The sequence below is a fragment of the Scaptodrosophila lebanonensis genome, unplaced genomic scaffold (genome assembly GCF_003285725.1).
Source record: "Scaptodrosophila lebanonensis strain 11010-0011.00,11010-0021.00 unplaced genomic scaffold, SlebRS2 tig00000092-arrow-pilon, whole genome shotgun sequence".
In the NCBI taxonomy this organism is placed as follows: Eukaryota; Metazoa; Arthropoda; class Insecta; order Diptera; family Drosophilidae; genus Scaptodrosophila; species Scaptodrosophila lebanonensis.
In genome coordinates this window covers 3,196,779-3,223,240 of record NW_022060566.1, presented here as the reverse complement: position 1 = coordinate 3,223,240, position 26,462 = coordinate 3,196,779, and the positions used below count along the sequence as shown (strand labels likewise).

At 36.0% G+C, this 26,462-nt stretch overlaps 1 protein-coding gene across 1 annotated transcript in view; it reads right to left on the bottom strand.

The window, feature by feature from the left end:
• The window catches only part of LOC115627181, a 49,361-nt gene extending 38,784 nt beyond the window's left edge, over nt 1–10,577 (bottom strand). Inside the window, exons 1-2 of the mRNA XM_030522782.1 lie at nt 10,479–10,577; nt 3,512–3,562 (exon numbers count right to left, since the gene is read on the bottom strand). Coding sequence (XP_030378642.1) covers nt 3,512–3,562; nt 10,479–10,548 — 121 coding nt within the window. The 5' untranslated portion in view covers nt 10,549–10,577. The remainder of the gene's footprint in view (nt 1–3,511; nt 3,563–10,478) is intronic.
• Nucleotides 10,578–26,462: the final 15,885 nt, after the last annotated feature.

Below are 26,462 nucleotides of genomic sequence, written 5' to 3'. Positions count from 1 at the left end.
GAAGGTCTTGAAGGACTAGAAGATCTGATAGCCAAATGTATGTGACAGGCAGAAGGAGGTAAGGCAGACTTAATGTTATACATATAAGTATGTCGGCACGTTCGACCGTTTGCATATCTGTTCGACTGTATGATAGCTAGGAACACGAAACCTTCTATATGGATTTGTTTTATCAATACGTAAAGAAAGTTTATTACACAACAAAAATAGCATCACTTTTTTATATAGATCGGAACAGCCAAGGCGCCTAGTACCACACATTTTTTTGTGGCAAACAAATTTTGGTATTTTTGGCCCACTGTGCGTCCATCAGTCAGCTTGCAAGTCGATAAATTATTTTTTGTTGTTGTTGTTTTGCGCCTGGTCTGGATGGCATGGGCTGGCCTGGGATGGCCTGGGATGCCCTGGGATGCCCTGCCTGACCAGCGAGCTACGCTCAAAGTACGCGTTGCTGTGGGGGCAGAACTCGGGGAACGTCCTGCATCCGCTTGCCGGAAGTTTACCAAGCAAATTAAATGTGATGAAATTAGATGACGCAGCGTTAGCGTCGGCGTCAGCTCCAACGTCAGCGTCAACGTGAGCGTCGCCACTGTGTTCAGCAATTGTAAAAGCATCGCGACGCAGCGATGTTGATGAAGGAGACTCCGACGCAAACGCAAAACGCCGACGCCGACACCGATGCCGCCGCTTACGTGGCTGACAACTGCGACCCCGTTTGCGGAGTAACGAAAAACCTTGGGGCTATTTGTGCAAAATAATACCAGTCAGCAGCTACAATAACAATAACAACAACAACAACAACGAGAGTAACAATAACACACAGTAGCAACGATGTCAAAGTAGAAGGAAACTTTTCGTGCCTGCGTTCGAGTTCGAGTTCGCGTTCGCGTCTGCGTCCCACAGAGACTAAATTTAATGAATGTCAACAAGCTGACAGTGGCGCCGGTGGCTCTGCTCATCAAAAACTGTATCATGTTGTGGCACGATTTGGACCCAACGCTGTAATGCTAGCCGACTTGGTCCTGCTTCTCCCTCAAACTTGTTGTGTGTATGTGTGTGTGTGTTTCGTGAGCTTTTGGTTCCCCAATGGAATGCCGAGTCTGTGCTCCTCCGATTCTCCTCTGCGCATCATCATCGTCATCATCATCATGACCGGAAACCAACTGGTTTCGCTGATGCTATGACTTTTTTCTCTCGCCTATCATATTTTTCTCCCCCACCCCCTCCCCTCCCCTCCCCTAAATTCACAAAGGACACCGAAACTGCTAGCCAGTGCGGCCAAGAGGGCAAAAAGTGTTTACCATATTGAACAGCAATTATATTTGAAGTAGTTTCTTCAATTTAGTTGACAACTGTCGATTAATCTGTCTATCTGTCTGTCTGTCTGTGTCTTTGGCGAATGCAATTTGCCAATATCTACTGCCAATCACAAATCACAATCAATTTGCGAACTCAAGAGGTTAACCAGAGCTGCAAATCGATTCTTTTACGATTAAAATAGACTATTAATTAATGGTCGAAAAGCATTGCCATTTCTGGCAGCATCGTTTCTTTTCCATTGTTTTTATACCCTGTACCCAAAGGGTAAAAGGGTATATTAGTTTCGTGCGAATGTATATGGAACACACAGAAGGAGGCGTGGCACACCCCACAAAGTATATATATTCTGGGTCAGGATGACAAGCCGAGCTGATATAGCTATGTCCGCCTGTCCGTCTGTCCGTCTGTCTGTCTGTCGTCCGTCTGTCTGTATGAACGCAAGGATCTCAGAAAGTATAAGAGCTAGAATAACCAAACTTGGTATCCAGATTCTCCTGAGCCCGAGAAATGACGAGTTCGTTCATTTTTTCTGATGCACTCCCTCCCCCACTCCCCCCTTTTCACGATTTTCTATAACTCCCGTAATTCTTGGAATTTTGAACTAAAATTGTAGTGGTAGTCACATCCAGTTAGCTATTATATATCCGTATACAATGTTTCATAATGGTAGGTTGATTTCAAAGAAAATTATAGCCATATAACTAGGCCCAAGCTGTGTCCGCATCTGCATTGGTTGCTGCTTTGACATAATTATGTAATGTTTAATGCACACATACATATGAACAAGTACACAAACACGCATAGGTATGATTCTAATGTAAATGTATGTATGGAAGATTTTATATTTCATTTAATTAATTAATTAAATTAATTTTTTTAATCAATTTTTTTTTTGTGGGGTGGTACAGGGTATTTAAGAGTTGAGCCTGCTCGAATTTAGCATTCCTTTCTTGTTTGTTCTAAAAATACATACTTAGATATATACTTTTTACAAATATGTTTTATTACCAATGTTGTTAATTACATTTAAAAGTTTGTCATCATTCTCTACCCAAGAGGCAAACGCACGGTTTTGCAATTTGCAAAAAGCTTTTCTGGTTTTCGCTTTCCTAAAGTACAACTCTCTTTCCCTCTCTGGTAATGTAATTTCATTACCACACAAAGGGCTCGGGCTCACATGAAGTTTGAAAACTTTTTTAATATTAATGGCATTTGGTCTTACGCAAATTATTTGCTCGAGTACCTACAACATGCATATTTTCAATGTAAGATTCAAGATTTGTGTGTGTTACAACTCAACTCGACAATTCTACATTACACATATATGGAAATAACACGTTTGGTCGGCTTCGAATTCGTTTGAAAATTATGAGATTGCCCAAATTGGGGGGAAAAAATATTTAAGAGTCGGTTTGACGCTCTACTAGTTCTACTTTACAATACATATGTGTATACTCGTATGCAATATATTTATTTAAAGATGTACTATATTTTTTTGAAAAGCATAACTTCACCTAATAATCAAATTACTAACGATATAAGAAACACACTCGTAAGCACCTTACGAGACTTTTGGGTTATTTAAATATTCATTTGAGTAAGAAAAAGAAAACTTATTTGGAGCTGTTGCTCTAAAATTAAATATAAAATAGTATTGGCATATGAAAACCCAGACGTCTTTCAACCGATTTTTCTGAGTGCAGCCAGTAAAGATATATGTGTGTCCAAAAATTTTTCGTTTAAAGATATATAGTAGAAAAGAATAATAAAATGGGAGATTTAAGATTTACAGAAGCATTAAGCTACCATTGAGTGCAACAACTGTTTTCAATTCAATTTTACATTTCAGATCTCTTGCAAGATGTCAGCTAGTAAGTGTTCCCATAAAACCATATACTATTTAAATATATATGTACTAGTATTTATAGATTGCGTAAAGCAACAAATTAAAGCTCCAAAAAGGTCAAGCCAATTGTGTTCACGAACTAATATAAAATTGCTGTTGCATTTTTAATGCAAAATCTAAGTTCCTTACAAAATATAATTATACTAATAAAAAGGAAATTATGCCTGATTTCTCAAATGATAAAAAAAACTCGACTATAATTTGATAGCAGCTTCGAACTGGTCGAGGTTGAAGTAATTTACTATATACTCGTAAAAAATTAGAAGCTGAGCATCAATAACTTACCAACAGGACTTTCTTCATTCCAAAATGAATCGTCAAGTGTGTAATCCGCTTCTGCGAAGCAAAAGAAAGAAAAGGAAAACATATAGCAATTGTTGTTGGTTTAAGATGCACAGGCAACATTTGAAACATCAGTGTGGGATATTGATGGCAATTAAGGAGAGCCTATCTGTATTCAGCTGATTGCCACAAAATCTTTGCATTTCAATTGTTGAGTCGAAATGTGATATCTACAAATGAGAGTAATCGAATAATTGCAATGCAATATGCTTAAATGCGATTACGAGGCTGCTGCATTCAGTTCGTTCATTTAATCAGTCATTCAGTCAGTTATTTATTTATATCGGAGAGCATTTAATTGACAGCTTTTAGCGTTGCACGAGCTGCGAGTAAATATATAGATATATATGTATATACATATATATGTTATATATATTGAACAGCAATTGAATCCAACGAAATGCCACGTTCTTGAGGCAAGATATGAAAATCAATCTGCCACATGAATACTTTATAGAATAAACGTATATAGATACATATATATATCTATATATATATATATATCTGTGGACTGCATTCACGTACAATACTGGCGCTTCAGCTCGGGACATTCCAAATCAGATTTGCAATGTCGCGTTGCACGTTTCTTTTCTCAATTTTTTCCTTTTTCTCTTATTCATATTTTTGTTCACAACAGACCTAGGTTTTGAATTGATATACATATTCTATCTAAGTATTACGCACTGCTGCTGCATCTTATCCGCATTCCAGAACCACCAACCATTGCAAATTGAATTGAAGCCCTTTGTTTGGCATGCGGGTATGGGGAATGCAACTCCTTCTTTGGTAGCCTTTATGCCAGATGCCATTACTTGCCTCTGTGCTTTAAGTATCTAGTTATCTGTATGCATACAGAAGGGGATATCTCTCTTTGTATATATATATATATATATATATAGATATATATGTACATTTAGATATATAGTGTATATATCTAAGTGTATATATATGTATATGTATATAATCAGGGCTGTACGTGCCGTGGTTTGTGGTCTGTGGCTGTCCCGTAAGATTCTATTTGGCTTAAATTATTTGATGCTGTTAAAGCGCACACAGCGTTTCAGAATCCAAACGCTTTGCCGAGTTTCTTATGCGACGGTAAAGCGTAGGAATTCTAAAAAGCTACGTTTGCATATTCATTCCATCACTCATCGCGCATTAGTGCTCTCACACAAAAGGATTTAATTAGTCAATTAGTTTTTCCTCAACAAGCTCGTATCTCTCCCCATTGGCATGGCTACGTACTATACATATGTAGATGCTATATACTCGTACATAGTACATACTATACATAGTACATGTGTACGAGTATATTGTGGCATGTGCGCATGGGGGCGTATGAGTTTTTATGTAACTTGGCAGCATGTTCGATATGATGAACATTCAATTAGACGAGCAAAATTGACATAACTCGGTTTTAACAGTCATTAGTTAGTATCTGCATACATAGTATATGCATATACTACCTACTACGAGTACATCCGAGTGACTGTATCTATTTGCGCATCGCAGTTTTTCCCCCTCAGTTCTGACAAATTGGATTACTGGTAAGTGAGATGCGAATAACCAACCAGTCCGTAACTTCATTAACTTGAATAAAGTGTTTACATGCGATTATATGAATATTCAAAAGATTATTCATATTATTCATCAGCTTTATTCACTTTACAGTTAATCGAGTTTGAAAGCTTGATCGGCTTGCCAAGTATTTTAACCACCAACAATTTAGGAACAGCAGAAAGGCTGATTAAGAGTTTAACTGTTGAATTGAATTGAATAAATAATTAATTTCAATTAATCAATTTATTATCAATCAAGCTTATAAACTTTTTTAAAAGCTCCCGATAATCAGCTTGTAAGCCATTTTAACAATTCATTTAAATACTTGATATGAAAAGTTGTTAAACAAACCAAAAAACATGTTGGATCTTAATTTGCTTAATAGCTTGCACATCAATTTTCTCACATTTCAAACATTAAAATGTATTGTTTAATCAGAAAATGAACTCTTCATTTTATATTTAAGCAGTTAATAGGACGTGACTAATTTATATAAATAGTAGTTTTTAGTTTTTAGTCTGCATATTATTATTAAATTGTTATATCCAAGCAGAAAAGCAGCTAATCGGCCATTAGTTATGAATTGGCCACATTATTGAAATTTTCGATTTAAGCAGTCAAGCAAATATTAGCTAAGCAACAATTTTCAATTGGATTTTTATGAAAATAGTTGAGTATTTAAGCACTTAAGCAGCTCAAGTAACTCTTTACAGTTGATTTAAATGCTATATATTTATAAACTTTTTTCAGTTGATATTTTATAAAGAAAAATGCAACTTCAAGCAGTTAATCGGCCTTTTTTAATGCCATCATGATAATGACTGTAAATTTGAAATTTTTTGATGACAATTTTGTGTTTCGGCGATAAGCCAATAGCTCTGCCTTTAATGAGTCAAAAGCAACTCAATTTATTTAGTATTCTTACTAAGTCATTATATTTCTATTTCACTTAATCGGTCAACATTAATCAACAACTCTTGTTAGCTGGCATATTTTGTTAAACATTTTATGTCTAAAAAGTTCAGCAATGACTATCTCACAGGGTTTTTTTTTTGCGCTATTGCTTACAAGAATGATTAACGGATTAATGATTGTAAATGATAAATAAACAAGTGTTTAAGCACCACATGAAAGATAATTTACAATTCACATAATGTTTTCTACAGGAAAACAGAAATATCAGCGGAAGCTCCAGAAAAGATAATATCAAAATTTTTCACTCATACCATGCGCTTCTAATTGAAATTAACTTTTAATAATAGAAAGTAAATAAATTAAAATTAAAGCCAATCTAAGACGAACACTTTAAAGGTAAATTATTTTGTATTTGTAAAAAATTAATTAAAAACAAGTTTTAATGAAAAAGTAAAACTTGGTGGGCGGTTTAAAATGATCGAAGTATTGTCAAGTAAAACCGTTATGATATAGACTTCTGAAAATATAGAACTGATGTTTGTATTTATGAATGGAAATGTATCTTTTTAAAACATTGGCTTTTATCAAGTGCACCAATTCAAGAGTTCATAATAAATTAATTCAAATATGTCAATATATGTCAATTGATTCTATAAAAAGTTAATTTAAAAGCACTTTACGATAATTTGAAAAAAGGGAGGGAATTTCCTCTAGCTTATTAATTGTAAAATATTTATTAGCATCTCACATATTTTATTTGTAAATTGCATTCAAATTTTTTGTTGAAGATGCAGATTTTGTAAAATCGGCAAAGTCTATTTCGTTTTAATTAATTTATAAAAAAAAATCCTGAGGAAGGCCAAGGAGGAAATACATTAATGATTGCATTTTAATTATACGCGTGTGTCATAATTTTGTGATTATAAACAGGACATTGATTTTATAATAAGTTCACGTAAAAGTTCTATACAAGAATTGATAAAAGGGGGAGAGAATTCGCTATACTAGTTTATAAATTGTAAAATATTTCCTAACACAAACCTATTTGAAAGGGGCATTCAAAATTGCTGTTAATGAGACAGTTTTCCTATGAAAAAGAGGACTTTCTGAAAAACGCGTAGGAGGAAACACGTTAATGATTGCATTAAAATTATTCAATAGATACTAGAACACCCACTCGCAACTCACAAATACATCAAAAAGAGGCCCAACACAAAAACACACTTCAAAAATAATTCGCAATTTTTGCACCTCAGTTTTCTTGGAAATAACTGCGACTGTCTCTTTTGTAGAACTCAATACTTATATATTAAATATTGATTATTACAAATGAAATTTTGCGACACATTTGCTTATCATTTCTACTTAATTATTTCATGTAATTCAATTGCTTAAAACAATTTCGACAATGTGTTATTTGTGAAATTGTTAAAACCTAATTGCCATTTACTTAATTCAATTTTATAATAAACTTTTCAGCTACAAAAGTAATTGCTCTAATTCGCTAATAGACGATGAGTCATGGACTTTGAGCGATACATATGGGTATAAAATTTAGGTTAAGTTGGTGCTGAAATGTAATTTAATTTTGCGAAAAAAAATACAATTATAAATAATGCAAATACCAAACGAAGCGCAGGGCCTTAAACATTATTTATTTCTCACCTTAATATCGATTGAAATAAAATAATAAACAGCCCAAAAAAAAGGTAATTATTTCTGTAGCTGCCTCGCTAATTCCGTGGGAGAATGGTGTGGCAATGCTGTCCAGCTAGCCTGCCACAGTGCCACACATAAGTTAGAGTCGAGTGTAGATACCAGAAAGAGAGTCGAGTTGGCCGATTAGGGGAATCGTGCACCGACAGCTGCAGACGTGCGCGAAAAGACATTTAAACTAATTCGAAAATATTTCAATCACACCCCTAAGTCTATTTATCAAACGCTACATTTTTCGCATTCAAGTTTAATCAACATGCTAGATATTTTATTGACCTAATTAAAAGCATCGACAATAACAATCGAGGAACGTATTCGACATCAAATAAAATTGTAACTTCTTTAAGCGCCGCATTACACCGAAAGCATAAGCAATATTCCAATGTTAGTTGCACACTACTATACTCGTACTACTATACTGCTGGCAGTCGTAAAAGTCAGGCACTTCAAAACTTCTATATTACCATACAATATTTCCACTCGCGCATAAAATTTGCAACACCCACATTATGTGGCATTGCCGCATACGAGTCGGTATCGTACACGTACTCTCGTGTGGCAGCACATATTTTTTTCTGAACTTCTAACTTTTACGACAATAACAACAATAACAATAAAAAGTGCAGTCGGAACACCTCACAGTTCCTCAATTGTCGTCATGGATGGTGCCAGCGCTTCGCTTTTCATCTGAGTTCTCATTTAACGACACAGCTAACATTTGACCTAAATAAATACATAGCTGGATCTGCTGCCGCTGCTGTTGTTTCCCCCGTTGATGCCACCAGAGTTACGCGACTGGGTCTGTTCAAATCACCATACGCGAGGGTGCATGCTGATTCGTGTTAGTACGCCTGCGGTTGCAAGGCTGTGCCTGTGGCTGTGGCCTCTGGGCCGCTTCAATAGCAAACTAAACAGATAACCGGTTGCTGGAAAATATTATGCGACACCCGCAACACAGCACCACCCTCCAGTAATTGTGGAAGAAAGTTATGCGTAAAGCCGAGACTTATCACTGCTCTGTACAGTCAGCCGAAAAGCTCCCTGCTCTCGACCTATTTGTTTTCGAATGTTTAATTTTTATTTATGATCTGTCCTAGATTGGACAATTATTAAATTTTATGAGAACTTTGACATTTTTAAAAATCATATTTCTCTCATATCTCCGGACATATTTATAATTAAATTATCGAATAAAACAGATGGGCTTATCCAAACTGCGGTGTGCGGAGAGTTTTCGAGTGGTTTCTAAGTTTTTAATAACTGATCGAAAAAAGGCACCAATGTGGCTATAAAATCTGTTCAGCATTGGACTATTGGTCTAATCATGGTTAAAAAAACAATTACATATACTATGTATTATATCCCTCTAGCTTGAAAGGCTATTACTTTATTTATATTTGCTTTCGGGGGCTTATAAGGTAACCTTTTTAGTCCATAAACTTTAGATTTCTTGGTAGAAACGTGAATTCTAAACTTGACTAGAATCGAGAATGAGCATATACTACTAGTCCTTGGGCATGTTGCGCTTTCAACGCACCACAGGAATTACGCAGGATGATGCCGATTTTAGAAATCGGCAGATCCTACCCACCAAGAGTTTTCATCAACTGCTTGACAGCCTGACACCGAATTGTATTCAACTAGAAATTAGAAATTGGCTCAATTGCTTTAGGTGCTCTGTTGTTAAGAGTACCCCTAAGTCGTAGTTAGATGTCGTTACGTTTACAGTTTCACTTTACATATAGAAGTAGAAGTAGAAATTCAAATATATACATTTTCCCATTTTTTTATTCAAGTCACTATTTAAATAATTATGGAGAAATATGCGACGCTCAGAAGCTCGCAGAAATCATTGCGCCTTTAAAATCATTGCTACGTTCCCGATAAGTATTCCTCAATCTGATAATTGCCAGGGGACCCTTAACATAGTCCTGGCGAAAGTACTTTTCCGATAAAGCTCTCTGAATATTCTATTATAGCGTGAATTGGTTGAGCCAACGAAAATAAATGTTATTAACAAAACTCAAGGAGAATGATATTATTTTTTTTAAAGTTATCCTTCCTTAATCGTTTTTTGTTTTATTTAAGGCAAAATGACTTTCAAAGTTTTATCTAAACTTTTACTTGGTATTTTTCGTGCTACAAATCAGTAAATAAGTTTTAGTAAGAAAAACATTTTAGGAAAGCAAACAAAGTTGTTTAAATACAAACTAACTGTTGTAAGTTAAGAAAAAGAAATCAGAAAATGAGTTTTAGGAAAGCAAAGTCGTTTTAATAAAAATTAAATGTTTTAAAAAACTACTACAAAAGAATAAGTTTAAATTTAAAATTAATAAAAAATTAAGAACAAGAGGTAAAATAACACCTTTTTCAAATTCAAAATTAAGAGATAAGTATTAAGAAATTACTACAATTGTTAATGGGCAATTATTTGTGAACCCATACTTGTTGCAAGAACCAGCAACAAATGATTTATTATTAACCAAAAAAAAAAAAAGGCGTTCAGGCTCATTTAATATAAAAGGCGAGCATGTAGCAGCAATTGTTCTTAAATGGCCTTTCAGATGCTAATAAATGTGCCGGAAATAAACGGTCGATTGGTAGTCACCGGATACGTTCACGTGCAAAGATTTTCTGTGGCATTGCAACGCGCAGGGGGTTGGGGTGGGTTTGGGGGGGGGGGGTTGTGGCTAGGCGCCATAGTGAGAAAATAACTTACCACCAGCAGAGAGAACCAAGGCGCTCAGCTGAACAATGACAACAAGCCGCAGGGCGAATAGTTTCCACATGATGGCGGTTGTAAGGAGTTGCGGCACCTCACACTGACGTTGGCGATGACGATGGCGATGGCGTTGACCACGGCTTCCGGTTCCTTTTGTTTTGACTTGATTTTATTATATTGTTGTTGTTGTTGTTGTTGCTGCTGCTGCTGTTGCTGTTGTTGCTACTTTCTTACACTTTGCACGCTTTTACGATTTCCCAGGCACGCACGCACACACAAACACTGACACGGACACGAACACGAACACGTAAATATATAAAGAATTAGAGACGGTTTTTTATTATTTTTACACTATTGGCGTTCTTCTTGTTGTTGCTGCTGCTGCTGCTGCTACTGTTGCTGTTGTTGTTGTTCTTGTTGTTTCTGTTGCTGCTGTTTCTTTTGTTGTTGCTTTTGCTGTTTGCTGCATAGCCATTTGCATTTGTGTATGTACGCGTATGTATATGTGGGGCCGGTGTACGGTATCTTCGCAGCCTGTTGTCGTCGTTGTTGTCTTGTTGTGTGCTCCGCTTTCTCCCTTCCTCTCCTTCTTCTTCTTCTTCTTCTTCTTCGTCTGCTTCGTCTGCGTCTTGTTCGTTTTCTGGTCCACCACCACCACCACCAACTTCTCGAATCGCTGTGTACCTGAGGGCCTACAGAGCTTTCGGCCTTAGCTTGATATACCGTTACCGTTAGCGCCAGCGACTGCGTTTGGAGGCAGGCAAGCTTTAATCCAACTACCGTAGGCGAGTTGCTGCTGTTGTTGTTGTTGTTGCTGCTGCAGTTCAACTTGTGACTTCATTGCGCACACGCACACATGCACGCTCATGCACACACACACACATACACACACACAGAGATGAGAACAGTTCGACAACTGCAGTTGTTGCCGCCGTTGTTGCTCTTATTGTAGCTTTTGCGCGTTATCTCATTTTGTCGGCAGACACGTGGGGGCTTTTGTAATTCTTTTCTTTTATTATTTTTTTATTTTTTTAATTTCTTATGCGTGCATTCGCTTGCTCGACGGCCCTTCGTTCGCTCCTGCGCTCCTGCGTTCCTTCGTTTCAGCAATTTCTTCAAAACTTATACACGATTATCGCCTTGCTTGGTTGTGTGTGCGCGCGCGTGTGTGTGTGTCCGTCCCTCTGTCGTCTCACTGTCTGTTGTCTATCTGTCTGGCTGAGTGTGGGTGATGAATTGAGAGGCGACTTAAAGTTGGCTTTGTCTGCAAGTAGATCAAGAATTTATTAATTAGTTTAAGGTTGTCGTCAACGAGTTGGAGTTCCTTAAAGTAATGGATAAAGGAATAAGTTTTAAAATATAATTCTTACATACTTATGTACATACGAGTATGTGTGTGTGTGTGTGCTTTATATATGTAAAAAGAAGGAGCAGTGTCAGCAGTGAGAGCAAAAAGGAAGCAAATGCCTAGATCTTCAAATGATGCGTTGTTTGCTTTAAAATTGTTTAGAGAAAATACAATCTCCTTTCTCGCCTTATGTTTCGATTGATACCCTTCCTTATGTGTCAGAAATGCTCTACTTAATTTTATTCCCAAACATAGGCGAGCATATTATTACCAAGCTATAGTAAAATAGCTCTAAATACTAATAGGATTTAGTTGAAATTAGTTTTACAAATTCATCTATTAAAAAAAAGTAAAAGTATAAAAAGGTTAACTGAAATCGCATCTAGACATGACCTATTTAATTGGAAACTCATTTCCTCCTGCCCCTAATCCGGCATGAGATTATTTTCGGGGAATTAATGCCACTTTAGAGTAGAACTTCTTGAAAAAGTATACTCCCTTATTCATACTTCAATCTACACTTTTTTATTAAAAAGTTTCACAATCTTTCGGCCATTTTTTAGATACTTTCTTAATGATCGAACAAAATACACAATAAAGAAAAAAGATTGCGAATATCTACGAAAATTCTAATATACTAGAATAATTTAGAAATTTAACAAACCTATCCTTACATTGGTGAAGGCGTTTAAGTGAGAAATAATGATTTTATCTTTTTGCCAAATAATGGTATTTTACTGTATTATGTTTTAGATAAAGGTACAGTCTTATAAAAAGTTTAAAAAATGCACCCATCCCAGCCACTTTACATAACTTAATAACATCCGAATATACAAATATAATATACAAGAAATCCGTTTTGGAAAGCGGACGGATATAAGTGAATTGCCGCCCCTTATAGTTTTTCCTCCTGCCTCACTTTTCTCTCCAAATACTAGTATTACTAGTTATAAACCTGTCCTGTCCTCTTCTATTATATCCATAGCCAATATTTCAGTATCTGATCATTTTACTTCCAATCTATAGTTTTTTACTTATGTGTAATCTTAAGATGCAATAGGTTTCTATAAAATATTCCTCAAATACTGGACTGCTAGCTTTGAGCATATGGAAATATGATTATATTCATTAAATGTTTCTAAGGAGTAATTCAGATGTAGAATTTTCCTAGCAAAGCGATCATAAACAGCAATATCTGGTTAGCCTTAATCCTCTAGCTTAAATTAAAAAATGTATAGAGAGCAGAAATGTATTTGATTTCTAAAGAATGCATGTCAGATTTATTACAAACCTACAAATAATTATTCACTTACACTCGAATATATGGAAATGAATACGATTCGATTGAGTAACTATTAAAAGTCCACCTACCACCAACTCTGTTGCTAATCCACTTTTCTTTAAGTTTTGCCACAACATAACAGAAAAAAATGTGAAAAAAATAAACAAGAAGCACACAAAATATTCACAGGTTATTTAAAAAAATAGGCACTCATGAATCAAATGCAAAAATAATAATATTAAGCGTTTTGGGAAAATGCGCGCACAATCCAATCACAGCAGCGACTGAAGTGCCGCCGATCAGAGAACTGGCCGTGCCAGCCAAACTGAAGGCTGAAGGCTGGCATGGGCCATGGACAGATTCGCAGATTCGTAGATTCGCAGATGGGCCTCATGACATGGAACGTTCATGACAGACAATCTAGAGAGCAAATTGGACAAATTATCCAATGACAGTGAGCAATGTTAGCGGACGGACGGACGGACAGACAGATGGACAGGCAGGCAGGCAGGCAGGCAGGCAGGCAGACAGACACGTTTTGTAATTGCAAGTAAGAAATTACAATAACGAGTGGAAACTGTTTAAAAATTTAATATTAATTTGCAAAAAGCGATTTCGCGACGTCATGTTCTGTTATTGTTTGCATCTGACACATTGTCGGCGGCGGGGCATGGTCTCGCAAAGGTTGGGATGAGCGGCTGAGTTGGCAGTTGGGTAAACGACACACGGCATTTACGAAACAACCGCCCGAATAGGTGTGTGTGTGTGTGTGTTTGTGTGTCGCACCATAAGCGATGTTGGTGGGTGGCAATGGGTTTGCGGTTTGAATTGGGCTTCGTTTTGATGGCACTGTCAATGCGGACGCAGCCCACTCTTACATCATTAATAGCGAGTGTCGTTCGCCCATCAACCAGCAACCATCAACCGGCAACCATCAACCATTCACCCTTTACCCTCACAATGGACCCGAAAAAGCAACAGTTTGAATGTCGAGCCAGCCCTGCCCTCTTAATCGCAGTCGCAGTCGCAGTCGCCGTTGCAACCGCAACCGCAGCCGCATCGACAACGACATCGACATCGACAACGACAACGACAATGGGAAGTGGTGAATGCACCTCATCTGTTCTATACTCGTATTATTGCTGTTCTGCGGTGAGTGGCGAGTCGGCATAATGGATTTATGAGCACAAACAGTTTATGAAGCAAAATATTACAACTTCTTGTACGCACAGTTTGTTCAAGAAATTTTAAGTATATACATATATTCCATTTTTAAATATTAGATATTGTTTTGTCTAGCAAACTAAACAATATTTTATTTTTTCACTCCAACGAAAACAAATAATAATAAAAAAAAAAACTCAAACATGACTCAGTCTGGGATACACTCTATCGGATAGGTACGAGTATAGCAGAAAGCTTGGCAGACCACATGCTATAAGATCAGCATGATGCGACGTGTTTACATATATAGACATGTGCCATTTGTTCTTCTGTTCGACTGTATGAACACCGATAACTTTTGAATTGAAACAGCTAGGGACACCAAACTTTATATGCAGACTTGTCTCATCAACATGCAGAGCAAGTTACACTTCACTACATGTATAAACAAAGCTATAATCCCGCAGCCTAATGGATAAAATGGAACTTAAATCGAACAGTTTACATCGGCTTAGTAGCTCGCGCTCTAGAAATATAAAATTTAAATATAAAGTACTATTGCATAATACCTTAATAAAGCCAGTCTTATCCTATGGCATTTATGGGAAAATACATATGCAAAAATTATTAATTATTAATTATAAGTAGAACTCCCAGGTACATTCGCAACAAATGACCCCACAATGACCTTAGATCATCTTAGGGCCGTGTAAACAACATATGTATTGTATTTCTCCAACTCGAATAATGTTTATAAGAATTGAAATTTTATTTAAAACAAAAATTGAGTTTAATTGGTTATTTGTAATGTATTTTTCGCTCATCATGGTTTATAGTTTATCGATAGTATCTTTTAACAACGCAAGATAAATTAAAAGGGGAAATCCTTTGAACGGCTTCAGTTAGTCAATGTTTGCATAAATTGTGGTAATCCGCTGGATTAAAACGTAATTGTATTGAAAAAGGACTCGCAATAGGGTGGAGGGGGGTGGGGGGGGGGGTAAATCAATTAAACTCGGCTGGACCTCAAATAACTTGAAAGCATTACAAACATAACTAGACTTATTCGTTATTTTGCAATCATAAATTAATCCATTTGTAACTGGTTCATAAAACTTTTGTTTCACTCTCTCAATGCCCATCAATTTTTGGGCTCGACCTCCTGCCCCATCTACAAGTATGCCATATAAAATGCACTCAACATTATTGGATTAGATTTGGCGCCTGCCGCTCCAGCCCTCCCCGAAAAGAAACTGAACTGGACTGAACATTTCCCTTTTCAATTGGCACGCCACAGCCACAGGACGAAAGGAAGAGAGTGCCAGCAGCAGGCGTTGTGCCAAATACTTGTTTTTTTTTTCGCCTCCTTTCTTTCGCATTTCGTGTCACAGTCACAGTTCTCCAGTGTCCTTTGCATTAGTCTCAATTATGGGGTGGTGGCTCTGGCTCTGGCTCTGGGGCTGGTGGCGTTATGTATTGGCTGGCGACAATATGATAATGATGATGGTGACGACTACGATGATTATGCTGATGATTAGCATGCCAAAGTTGTGCAGCAGCTTAAATGATGTGGCTTGTTATACAAACTACTGTTATTACTCATTTATTGGGCCAAGGCATAAGCCCCGGCCGGAGCCACAGACACAGTTACTTACAATCATACATTAAAGAAATGGCGTAAATTATCGATTTTGTTAGCATATGTAAGGCAGATAACGAGTTGGCAGAAAATGTGGAGCGCCTTCGCAAATACGAATATGTGAAATGCATAACTAAACAACTTGTGATTTAAAGTCAAGCTGAATTTTTGCTAAAACTGATGCCAAACAGTGGAAAAAGTGCGCAGTTTTTCCATTTCTACAAATCTTGATTACAGAAGATTTTCAAAAAACTGATTCCCTAGGATTGCTTTTTCTCTTATTACTTTTGAAATCATTTTATGTAGCTCTTCTTTGTTTATTAAAAAAAAAAGGTGCCCATGTTTATTTTATTGGTGATAGATAATTATTTATTTTTAGATCTTTATGGTGATTAAATATATTTTGTGTCTGGCCATTGTGTATTGTAGAACAACAATTTCAAAAAACTGTTTCCTTCGCATTGCTTTTTCTAAAATTACTTTTTAAATAATTTCATGAATTTCTTCTCTGTTCGTTGAAAAGCATATTCTTATAATTTTTTCAGTGATGAATAATTCTTAATCATTAGATCTTTAGTGGCATAGCCTTAGGAAAAATCACAGTTTTTTCATCTCTTTTGCACTAAGTTTATGAACTCCTGGGTTGAATTTCAGTGCAAGCTCTGATACAATACAGCTTAGTACATTATGAAACCATATTTTACACTAAGTCTGGGATCTAAATTCGTCTACATATTAAGCTTTAGGCACAATTTCTTATTGTAGAAACCGACAGGTTAAGAGCAACAGAGAAAGGGATTTCATTTTCTACTCATAGTTTTTTTTCCTCTTTAATTTAAAATTCCGAATATGAATTCTTCCATTAAGCTTTTGGATAAGATTCCTTCCTAAAATAAAATAGTATTACTAATATTTCTTGTGAATTGTAATTCAGAATCGAGTACTCGTATGCTCTTTCTAGCTAGAGAGCACTGAATTATAGACTGATTTATCTTTTTCTTTAATCATGTATAAACATATTTTTTTCAGTAATAATATTGTAGAAACCGACAGGTTAAGAGCAACAGAGAAAGGAATTTCATTTTCTACTCATAGTTTTTTTCCTCTTTAATTTAGTACTCGTATGCTCTTTCTAGCTAGAGAGCACTGAATTATAGACTGATTTATCTTTTCCTTTAATCATGTATAAACATATTTTTTCAGTAATAATTATTTATTAATTGAATCTACAAGTATATATATACTGGTATATAACCGATACAACCCACAAATTAATGCACTTCCTATTAAGCACATGATGGTCGAAAGTATAATATTTTTGAACCAAGAGGGCCATTTTATGAACTCCAAAATTCGACTGATGTTTGAAGCGATAGGTGAACCGATACGTTATCAACCTCTTTCATTTCGGATCCATTTCAGTTTAAATTTTTGAATGCCTCCATGAATTTATGAAAATTGATTTTATTTTTGGGAAATTTACCAACTTGCCGAGTTAATTGAAAATCAAAATTTACTTATCATGTTAAAATTGTTCAGATATCTTTACAATTGCTTCAAATGAATTCTTTGGTATACTTATAATGTTTGAAGTCAAGCCTCACTTCTTGTCAATAAAAATGCTTTGATTATAAATTTGCGAACTACATTCTGAAATTTGTTCGCTTATCTAGTGTTTATAACAAAGAAAACTTTCTCAGAGCAGAACAACAAAACGAAATTGAAATAAAAAAGAAAATAACAAAACTATATTTTTCCCCCGTTCGAAACGGTGCTTTGTTGTTGTCGCTGTTATTGCTATTGTTGTTGTTGTGGTTGTTGTTGTGGTTGTTGTTGCTGAGTTCAGTCAACAAGACTCATAAAATATACAGAGAGAGAACAAAAATAACAGCAACAGCAGCAGCAGCAGTCAGTCTGTCAGATGAAGTTTTGCGGACATGGAGAAATACATATAATGGCGCCATCGCTGTTGCTGCTCAAAAATTCTTTGAAAATAATTCAGTCAGTGAGTGACCAGCACGTCCAGCATGTGGCATTGTGAGCTTCATTGGCATTCCTAAAAAATTGATAGCCACAACTCACTTAAAATATGCTTTCCTATACATACGTACGTATGTACTTATATAGTCGTACGTGTAGTCAGCAGATAGAGAGATGCTGGTAAAGCTATCTGCACCACAAAGTCTTCTCCACATTGCACTATCGTCGGAATGTCGATAAAGTCCACGAGTTCGTGATCATGGAAATTAATGTTTTTGTTGAAAGGGAAATATTGCATGCAAATATTTCAGGAACTTCAGGATAACTAACTGTCTTCGTGTTCATGTAGGAAACGTGGAGAATTAGAAGCAGTTGACCTGGCTGCCAAAAACACATATTATGCAGCAGAAGATGCATCTTCTTATTGCTTAACACCTCTACACAAGTTATAAATGAGAAGAAAATATATCAAAAGGACTTAACGTTGATTTAAACTGAATCTACATTTGTTATTAATTTAAAGGTGGAAAAAGCAAAGCTTTAGCAATTGATTATTTTCACAAAATATATCCTGGCTGCCATAGGTAGAAAATATTTGAAGAAAAATGTGCCTTTACCTCACAGGATTCAATGCTGTTTTTTCAACTATTCACATATTTAATTTCCATATTTATTTTTTGGTATTTGAGCGAGGAAGCTCACATATAAATGCAACATGTTCCACATATTTTATACTATTATTGAGACGAGACTTTAATAAATGGTTGCCATATTACTTTTTCCGTCGAAATGGAATGAAAATTGTCCCTTTTACGAATCGCAAACACTTTGCGAGTACGATTTATTAAGCTGAATCATTAATCGCATTTATATTGCGATATCAGGTCGGTCGTCGTGTCGGTGTGCTGAATGGCGCGTTTTTTCATTTTAAATTTATATTACCAAGGATAAATCATGAAAAAGTTTTTATAACGACAGTTGGTGTTTTATTTGATCTTTTTTTAATGTTTCACAATTCGCGGAAAGCTTTACTGCTTTCCACGTTTCTCGGTATGCAGCTGAATGAATTATTTGAAAACTGGCATTTGATATTGAAATGTAGTTATTGAAAATTCTTTAAATGGGTACCAATGGGTATTACTTTTCGCATCCCTGCAAAGTTTACTTTAACATTTAATATTCTGTGGAAATTAATTAAATTCGCTCATAAACAAGTCGAGCCACAAACAATGAGAGTTTCTGCGAACACAAAACAGTTACTTGAAAAACTGAAACAACATTCAAGTACTGAGAAAATTGCAATTTACATAAAAACACAAGCAGTGGCGAGAATAAGTTGCCAGCAAAGGAATGCGAAACTTGTTTCATCCTTTTGGAATCAACTGCTTTCAAAAGTGTGCTATTTTTTCGGAATTCGGCTGCAGTTCATAGAATAATGTGAACAGAATCCTATCATGAATAAATAACTTTACAAGGAAACGAACGCTGCAGCGCTGACGGCAATGGAAACATTAATTTGAGGCCAATCATGATGCCTCCGACGGCCAATATTCAGTGGCATGTGAAAATACCAGAGGTTCCATCAACAAAATGGGAAAATAAGGTAGATGCGAGAAAGCAAAAGCAAATGTTGTTAAAGAGTTATACATACGAGTATACTATACTGTTTGTGCATTGCAATTCATCTATATAAAACTTTTCGAAAAGAGGTCTAATGATGTTGGCAAAAATATAAGTAGTGCCTTCACTTATGATGGTTTTTCTAATAAAAACTTTGCTTCGGACACTCTCCTAACATTGAAATCAAGGCGTATGTTACTTGTTTATTTTCCACTTTAAAAAGATTGTTTAACTGAAATGGTGTTGGCAATAATACTTATAACTTCACTGCTAATTGTTTTCATTTAGACATTGGAGTTATTATATAATTATGTTGTTAAGGTTAATACTATAAACATAGATCATATAAACAAAAGTATAAAGCTGTCCATAAATATTTATACCAAATCAAAAGAATGCTCGCATCATAGTGCCAAAAAATTATTAATATTGCTGTCTACTGAACAAAATTAAGTTTTGCACAGGAACTGTTATTATTAAATATTATAATTAGATGTTTTACACATAAAAAAAATGATTACTTTTTAATTTTATTCATTTTCTCACAATATAATGATTAATTTGGATTAATTCAATTTAACTAACTCCACCGATAAACATTATTTTTAGGAAACAAACAGAAACTCATAAAATGATGATTCCTTAAGTTTTATTTTGTTGGCCAAAAATAAAATTCAAGTTGTAATTTTTCATTTTTCGTGTTGAATAAGGACACAATATATATATATATATATATATATATATATATAAATGTCCTGGTTTTACATGCTCCGAGTTTGTGAGCATATTATCTTAGCATTAATTTCAAATAAAAATTAATTGCAAATAAATGAATTGTTTAAATAATGTAAATGATAATTTATTTTGAATTAAATTTTTACTGCTGTTATTATTTATTGTTGTTATATATAATTCCTTTTCAATCATAAAAGTAATGCTTCATTTTTAATCAACTCCCAATCTCTGTTGCTACGATTAACTAGCGATGAGTGAAGTTCTTCTAAACGTTGCTGAAAAGCTACAGTTTTCTGCAACATCAATAAATTTCGTTGAATCTGTCTTAAAAGCAGAGAGTATTCATACTAAACGCATGGTTGCTTCGCCTTTTAATCAGGTCCAAAGCTATGTTCGTAATCAAAGATCCTCTGGTTTGGTTTTGCTGTACAGGATGCTCGACAGGATGCTGTTGTAACTAAGCAAACGAGCGTCGTTAGGTAGGTGCTGGATGAGTGCGCGATGAAGCTTTTGGCCATTGCTGAGAGATATGTGATAGGTAGTTATTAATGTTTGTCCTTTGACGGCTGCTTTATTAGTTTGCTGCTCATTTATGCATGTCTGAGTTTGTATTAATGAGTGAGCATAGTAAGTAGTACACACATTTGTTTGTTGTTGCATCTTCCTGTAAGCTAGATTGTTCAAGTCCGAGCTTATTTGATCGACTGCTTCGATTTGCCTTGACTCGGCCTTCCTTTTAATGACCATCGGATAGGAAGACGCACGCATTTACAGGTCGACATGAATGCTTCTGCACATCTTTGTGGTTATGTGTCTGTGCTTGTGTGTGTCTGTGTGTCCTAGTTAGTGGCAAATGTCAAATGAAATTCACACTCAAGCATTGCCAGCATTGGCAGCTTCAATATTGTTTCAGTTGCCAATGCATTGTGGCTTTATCTATCAGTGAGTTTCAAGTGTCTGTATGTCTGTACGCTTTTACGTCTATATATTGCACTTTACTTAGACCCGTAGCCCGAATTTACATTTTGTGCAAAGGTCAAATATGAGCAGCTAGCTAAATTGTAACTAATTGGTCATATGGATGAGAAGTTTTCCATTCAACACAAGATTGATGATTTAAATAGGAAATGTAATTAACGATTTAAAAAAAGCTCCACAATATGTTTTTTCTTTTGCTTACAAGTATGAAATTTTAAAATCATAATTTATTGAATCTTCCATAATTTATGCTTTTTCATTTCTAATTAATTGATTTTTGTTTCATTTTTGTCCATTCATGACAATCGCTATTAAATAGAACTAAGAGGGCAGAAATTGAAAACATTTCCGAACAAAAAATTCAAGCAAAGCAAAAAATTTTTTACAAATAATAGATATTTACGAGATAAATAAAACACATAATAAAATATACTCTATCCCCGTTCCAACTATTTTAAGCTCATTAATCATAATTAAAATAAAGAATAAAAAATAAACCTGATGTGCACGGACAATGGCCATGGGATTACCAATTAAAAAAAAAAAACAAAAAAAACAATTGACAAAATAAATAAATTCAATTTAAAATGAAAACAAAATTGTAAAATAAGAACAATGCGATGTGTGCCGGTCAGGGCCTAAAATATAAATGATAAAGATACGAAATACAATTGAATGCTTTGAAGTGGAATATTCAAAGCCCAGTCAGCTTAAAAAGAAATTATCGATTCAAATTGACAATGCATTTTTTTTAGAGATGTGCACGCAAAAAAGACCAGTATAGTAGGAAATCGAATATAACTTTATCACTGTCTAACGATATGAATAGAAATAAAGATAGTTTGATGAAAGCTATTAGTCTACAATGAGAAAAAAGCGTTTAAAAAGGACAATCGAGAGAATATCTGATCTAATTGATCAGCAATTATTAATTAATTGAAAAACAAACAATAAAATATTTCAAACATTCATGTAATTGTTTCTTTAAGAAAGCTTGTTCTTAATAGAGGATTTTTTATGTTTATTTTTGAATATATATAAATATATATATATATATATATATATATATATATATATATATAGCTTCAATTTTATTTTTGAAATATCCCCATCTCACAGAAATGCTTTTTTCCCCCATACAAGTTTATAAAAATTGTTCAATATTTTCTTGATGAATTGCGTTCAAAACTTGTCCGTTAGTTGAATATTCTCATCTAAAAACAACGATTTACAAAATGTCCGTTGATAAAAGTATTGCTGGCGACTGCCAACTATTGCGAAAGTTACAAAATTTACTTTCGAAGTGAATTATTTGGCAAAAGATTGTATTTAATTGTTTCCAAAAGTGAAAAAAGTTATTAGCAAACTATATTTCTATGGTATCTGTCACTGCCTGAGCTGCCAATGTGTTAGAAAACTACATATACTTGTATCTGTAATATGAAATGTGAATTAATATGAAAACTATTCTAAAGTTTATGGCGAACTATTTTGTCAACTAAAAAATGTGTATTTGTGACTGCCTGAGTTGCCAACCTGTTTGGAACCATTTAGTTCTGAGTAATATAAAAAACTATTTTCAAGTTAATAGAAAACTTATTGCTAACCACATAGTGTATGTGAAGCATATTTTAAGCTAATATCTGTTATTTGTACCTTAGAACAAAAAGCATATTTGTTCTAATAAGTTTCAAAATCAACAATGTTTTGTGTTATGGATATATTTGAAAAAGAAGAAAAGTTGAACGACCAGGTTTATTTCTGTTTTTTATGCAAGGCAACTGTTTCAATCAACAAATGCGCCAAAGCTCTAGCTTTTATATTAGCCTGAATCGATGCATTCGTACAGACAGACAGACAGACAGACAGACAGAGAGACAGGCAAACAAACGAAATGATTCAGATTCAGAGTTGGACTCAAATTAGACCGATACTCCTATGCGTTGTGCGATGCTTCCGTAAATATGCGATTATAACATGCAGACCAATGACCAAAATACGAGTAAATATACCCCTTTGTAGGTTATAGCAAGGAGTGGGAGCGATGGGAGCTAAAAGGAGCTGTTTGTAAGCGGATTAAAATCGTGAAAATGAAATTTCATGCCGGCATTGAAATCAAACACAAATTAAAAGCAAGCAAATGTTGATAGGAGTGAGGAATGGGGTGAGCGAGGGAAGGCAAAATGGCTGATTGGGTATTCAACAGGGAAACCATAAACGAACAAAGGCAGAACGAGAGACTTACCTAGAGATTATTGATGTTGGTTGGCACTTTGGCAAATGTGAGCGATTTATTCCTCTACGGACGAAACGATTTAAAGCTGCAACTGCTATGATGAGATGCCAGTCGGTGCAGTGCGTTTGAAATTTGTTAATTGGTCGCTGTATCGCTGAATTGGCTAGTTACTCATAATGTGCTTATTTACACCTGTATGCAATTATTTATATACGTATTATCGCTTTAAATTCAGTTTTTTATTTGTTGCGCACAAAAAAAATTCACTATTTTCCAACGAAAAATTATATTTTAATGGTTAGTTTTGTTAGTTATACTTGTAGTAGTCTGTGTGCGTGAGCGAGTACGTGAGCGTGTGCAAGAGATTGAGATCCTCTTCAATAATATGTTGTGCATCCTTAAAGGATGCTTTAAACTTGTTCGGACTTGTGCTTAATTAAATATCCGCTCGCCCCCATGTAAGTTCAAGTTGTTTCGTTCGAGTTGAGGCTAAACAATTTCTCAACTCGCTAAGGAAAACAATTCCGCATTTCTCTTCATCTTTCCACTCCTACTTGTATCGAGAATTCATTTATTCCCCTCAATGGCATATTAAAGGAAGTTTAAACTCTGGCTTAAGAATAATAATAATATCACACTCTTCAAAGTCGAATTAATAGACTTCGCATAAATGTAATGTGTTTTAATGCAAATTGAATATTCTTCATTATTTGATTGCAACTGAATAATTGATTCGCTTTTAGTTGCGAGGGATAATAAAATGAAAGAGGGCACATAATACTATTCCCTTGGTGTACATAGTGTAAACGTCGTATACGTGATGTGGGACAACGGGTCGTATGATTAATTTATTTGGTAGTTTTGGTAAAGAAAAGCGTAGGAAACAACAGTTAGAAGTGCTTCATTGCGCAAAGTGTTTGTTGGAAAGTAACTGACTGATACAATCGAAGGCATGCAACAAGATGTGGCATTAATTTAAGTGCCAGCCAGGCACCTCAATATCTATATCTACAAATGTATCGCAATGGCCTGCGAGAGGGCAGACGGAACCTTGAAAGTCTATGTTTAGATTGGCACCTTGAAATCCGCATTGTGCTTGGCTGTCCCGTAAGTGTTTGTACATTTCGCAAACAAAAAAAAAAGTGGAAAAAAAATTGAATATACCCCTTCCTTTTGACCCATTTCATATTCTTAATGTATGCAGGGTACAAAGACACACACACACACACACACACACACACACACACACACACACACACACACACACACACACACACACACACACCCACACAGATTCGCATGCTTGGGATGCCACCGCTGTTTGTTCGTTTCTCTGTCTGACTGTCTGTCTGTCTGCCTGCCTTTTTGTAAGTATGTCTGTTTATTTTGCTGTGCGGGTGCGGCTGCATGGACCTTTCGATGGCGCCTTAAACCACCAGACTTGCCGCCGCTGATTGTCGAGGTGCGTGCATAACGCAGCAGAATCCGATGCCGCATGCCACTATATTAAACGTAACGCAAATACACACACACACACAGGCACACAGGCACATAGGCACACAGACACACATGTGTATTTGTATAACACTCATTGCGCGAAGGAGAGGGCAGTTGATGGGGGGAAGGGAGAAGAGGGTCGACTAGTATAATGCTGCCTTGTTTTTTGGGGGCTGACAACAATGTTGAAGCAAGCTGAAAAACAGTTAAATAAATGCGAGAGCATTCCCAGAGAGCCGACCAGAGTGAGAGTGAGAGAGCACACACACACACACACCGCAGCATCCGCAGCGTACACACGACGTCGACGTCGACGGCGATGGCGACGTCGGCGACGGACTCCTCCAACGCATGCCTAGAGCCTGGCAACACTTGACGAGATTTTCGAACGGTAAATGCTTGAGTTAATCTCCTGCCTCCACCCCACATAGATGGAGAACAAGCGGAGCTGCAATTAAACATGATCGAAGCAGAGTTCTCGCCGTTGTCTGATTTACACCGTGCGTTACACACACACACACACACACGCACACACACACACATATACAAGCGCGCGCATACACATGCACATACATATAGGCACATGCAGGCACGTACACACCGCTGGCGGTGGAGGGCGGCGTGTGTGTGTGGAGGCTGCACGTTGACCGTAAGACAAACAATTTCTGTATCGAAATCTACGTCATGGTCATGCGCTCGCGCATTCTTAAACTTCTTCAGCCAGGCTGTATATACCACACAGCCGCACGATGTCGATGTTGATGTCGATGTCGATGCCGATGCCGATGTCGACGTCGCTGCCGATGTTGACGTCGACGCATGGCACGCGCACGCGATATGGCAGCACTTGGGCAACGCAAAAATAATCATGTCGGACATTTTTACGCAGAGCCATAGTCCTATGGCTTTTCTTTGCAATCCACACACACCAACACATACACATACAATTCATACATACATACATACGAGTATACGTGTATTATGATTGTTAAAAAAATTGAAAAATGTGTTTTGCCATCATCAACATCATCCACATCTTCATCATCTCTCTACCATCATCATTAACATCATTGCCATCGCCGTCGTCGTCGTCGTCGTTGTCGTTGTCGGAAAATTGAAGACGTTGCCATTTTCCATTTGCCATTTGTGTTTTCCACTTGCTTTTCTCATCTCTTCACATGCATTATTTTTATTTTCATTTTGCGTGTGCACTTAGACAAGTGCATTCAACTTAATTGCAACACACAAGAACAAAAACAAAAAATTGTCATTTATTTATCTCTCTTTCTCTCTCTTCCTCTCACTCTCCCGTTCCCTCTCACTCTTGATTTTGGTTCTGGTCCCCCACTCCTGGACTGCGCTCCGCATTTCATTTCATTTTATTTTTTTATTCATTTTTTTGTGTATATGGGCAAAGTCTGTGCTTTTGTTGTTGCCGCTGCTGGTACGCATACACACACGCACACACGTACACACGCACACGTACACACAGTTGAAAACAC